This window comes from Folsomia candida, unplaced genomic scaffold (genome assembly GCF_002217175.1).
Source record: "Folsomia candida strain VU population unplaced genomic scaffold, ASM221717v1 Fcan01_Sc029, whole genome shotgun sequence".
Classification (NCBI taxonomy): Eukaryota; Metazoa; Arthropoda; class Collembola; order Entomobryomorpha; family Isotomidae; genus Folsomia; species Folsomia candida.
In genome coordinates, this window is record NW_019091221.1 from 1,329,972 (window position 1) to 1,332,567 (window position 2,596).

The 2,596-nt window shown below is 36.3% G+C and overlaps 1 protein-coding gene across 1 annotated transcript; it reads left to right on the forward strand.

Moving 5' to 3' along the window:
- Nucleotides 1-336: 336 nt before the first annotated feature.
- On the forward strand, nt 337-1,657 carry LOC110860087. Its single transcript, XM_022109153.2, has 4 exons — nt 337-553; nt 650-746; nt 1,184-1,266; nt 1,338-1,657. Exons 1-4 carry the CDS (start codon nt 500-502, stop codon nt 1,584-1,586), a joined length of 483 nt encoding a protein of 160 aa, XP_021964845.1. The 5' UTR covers nt 337-499; the 3' UTR covers nt 1,587-1,657.
- Nucleotides 1,658-2,596: the final 939 nt, after the last annotated feature.

The following is a 2,596-nucleotide window of genomic DNA, read 5'->3' on the forward strand; positions in this document are numbered from 1 at the left end:
TACTTTTGTTACATACTGTATTTAAATACGTAGGAAAGAATTGTCCCAAATTGAGATTCCCAATTCTACTTCTACGTAATTCGAATTGAACTTATATGTATGAATCTCTCGTGGAGAGGCTCCCCACTTCGCGAGGAATATGTAATGGGCTTTGAAAAGACATTCCAACTTTCTCCGGGTTTTCTCCACAAGTATTGATTTTCACTCACACAGGTCTACCTTCCACAGGTAAATAGTTTCCACTTTCCCTCTACCTCTAGCTTCTAAATAGATCCATCTATCAGTCAGCTGCTGCATTCATTTAAATATTTGTTTATTTGGTTCTCTGAATTAAAATGTATTTATATAATCGTCTTCCAATAATATAAATAAATCTGATATTTTGAAAGATACAAATTTGTCATGGAATGTGCCAAATTTTCAAATAATTTAAATTTTCCATTTAACCTGAGACTTTAAGGAAAAGAGACATAAATTGTTTTTAATTACACAAACTACAATGGAAGACGCGAGGTATCGAGATGCCGCAATTTTTGCGGTCGTTTCGGATATGGTGAGTCAATTCAATTCACAACATTATTTAAATTAAAAATGACATCTTTATCATGGTTCATTCATTGCGTTATTGCATAAATCTCAACCTCAACAGGTAATGACGACCGTTAATTTGCTCAAATGGGGGGAAGTAGGATTTCACATTATTGGATTTTACCTGGGAACGCATAAAGTGGCAAGTCCGATTCATAGTGAGGAGGGCATATTTAACCTTACGATGCGATGGTTCGAAGTGTAACCCTCCGATCTCCGATTTGGTGGGAATTTTGAAATTATGTGGTCCACGTCAATACAACCAACGTTTCTTGAGGAAGTTTGTGCTATGGTCAAAATTTGGCAAAATGAGAGGTCAAAGTTGAAAAATATGCAATTTTTATCAAGCAGAGGAAGCAAACTCAACTGCAATTTTCGAAGTCAAAGGCAAAGTTTTTCAACTTTGCCCTCAAATATTTTGGCAAATTCTGCAAACAAACTGCCTGAAAACGTTGGCTGTATTGATATTGACCACATAATTTCAAAATTTCAACCAAATCGGAGAGTTACACTTCACACCATCGCATTGTTAGTATTTAATAACTTTAATATTAATTGATTAGTGAAAAAAATAATTCGAATTTTATACTGCTAGCCGTGCCACTTGTTTTTGCCGCATTCATACTTCATTTTGCCGCGCTGTGGACCGCTTACAAAATGGCGAAGGCTTGTCGGCTGGTACTAAGATAATGACTTTTAATATTACTTAATTAGCCATCAATAAATTTTATTTTTCTAAATGCACTAAGGAAACTCGACTAGATGAAGGGATACGAAGAGGGAAATATTGGAGAAATTTGGCCGTTGTGGTAATTCTGTTCAACATTCTGGGAGCATCTACTCTCGGACTGAAAGGGTACACCGGAGGGATGACGGTCCTCTTCAATATTCTTCGGCTAATTGGGATTTTTGTGGTGCATACATTTGTCGGAGAATTAGCTACAATATTGGCCGAGGCTGAAACAATAGAAACAACTCATATTGTTACGAATCGCTAAGTTCTGCTGCTAAGAAAGCAAAGATATTTTATCAAAGGAAAAAGAAATGCCAAATAATAAAGAAATGATAAATTCTTATTTGAAATAATCCCACGTTTTTAGTGTACATTAATTATTCGAAACAAAAATCCCTCTGTATGCATGCATTTATCCATTCATAAGGCGTGTCCAGGGTTAAGTTGGAAAAGGCAACGTTAAATCATCCTGCGCAATTCGTCAAGATTTTTGTCCAGCTAAATTATTTTTTTGAGACGCATTTTCAAGGGCAACGAGCAGGTATTCTGCATTTTTTGTAAAAATGGTGAAATTCAATAGAATTCGGGGTAAAAGTACAAGCCTCGCGAATCTAGTTTTTTCAAAACCAGAAAAACTTCGCTTGACGTGACTGGAACAAGACGTGGCAACACTTTAAAACGGAAGAATGTCCCAAAACGAGAATCTACCTTTATATTACGAAGTATGAGGTTGCCAAAAAGTGCAATTTCAAAAACATTCCAGGCCACCTCTCGTCATACCCACCCATTAAAAAGTGAAAGTCATTTAAAATCTCTTCAGGACTAACTCGTCCCAGTCAAGTCGTGGCTCTGCACGGATACTGAAAATTTGAAAAAGTTTGTTTCGCAATATTAAAGTACATAAACTGGGGGTCACAGAAAAAATAAAACAAAGTTTCGCAAAGTACGTTGAACACCATTTATGACGACCACTGCGACAAAGTTGATCCTTCAAAGACTTCGAAAAACATATTTTTCCACTCAGGCAACCCTGTGAGTGAAAATTATCAACAAAAGTTGCATGTGAAAACTATATTCTCTGAAAAATTCCAAGCTAGGTTAACATTGAGACAAGTGAGCTTAAAAAAGAAAACCTCCCAGATGTCCCTATTTGCGAGAAATCGAAAAGTTTTTGGCCTTGTCCTAAAGAAGGTACTCTAACCTTCGCTCCAAGGCGAAAAAGCTTGTAGGATTCGAACGCTAATGGGAAAAAATCAGCGAATACATTTAAAAAAC

Bases quoted from the DNA above. Each gene is read 5' to 3' on its own strand.
- LOC110860087 (XM_022109153.2), top strand. From the start codon at position 500: ATGGAAGACGCGAGGTATCGAGATGCCGCAATTTTTGCGGTCGTTTCG. The intron at 747-1,183 runs GTGAGGAGGGCA...TTATACTGCTAG, and splicing joins AGTGGCAAGTCCGATTCATA to CCGTGCCACTTGTTTTTGCC. The intron at 1,267-1,337 runs GTACTAAGATAA...AAATGCACTAAG, and splicing joins TGGCGAAGGCTTGTCGGCTG to GAAACTCGACTAGATGAAGG.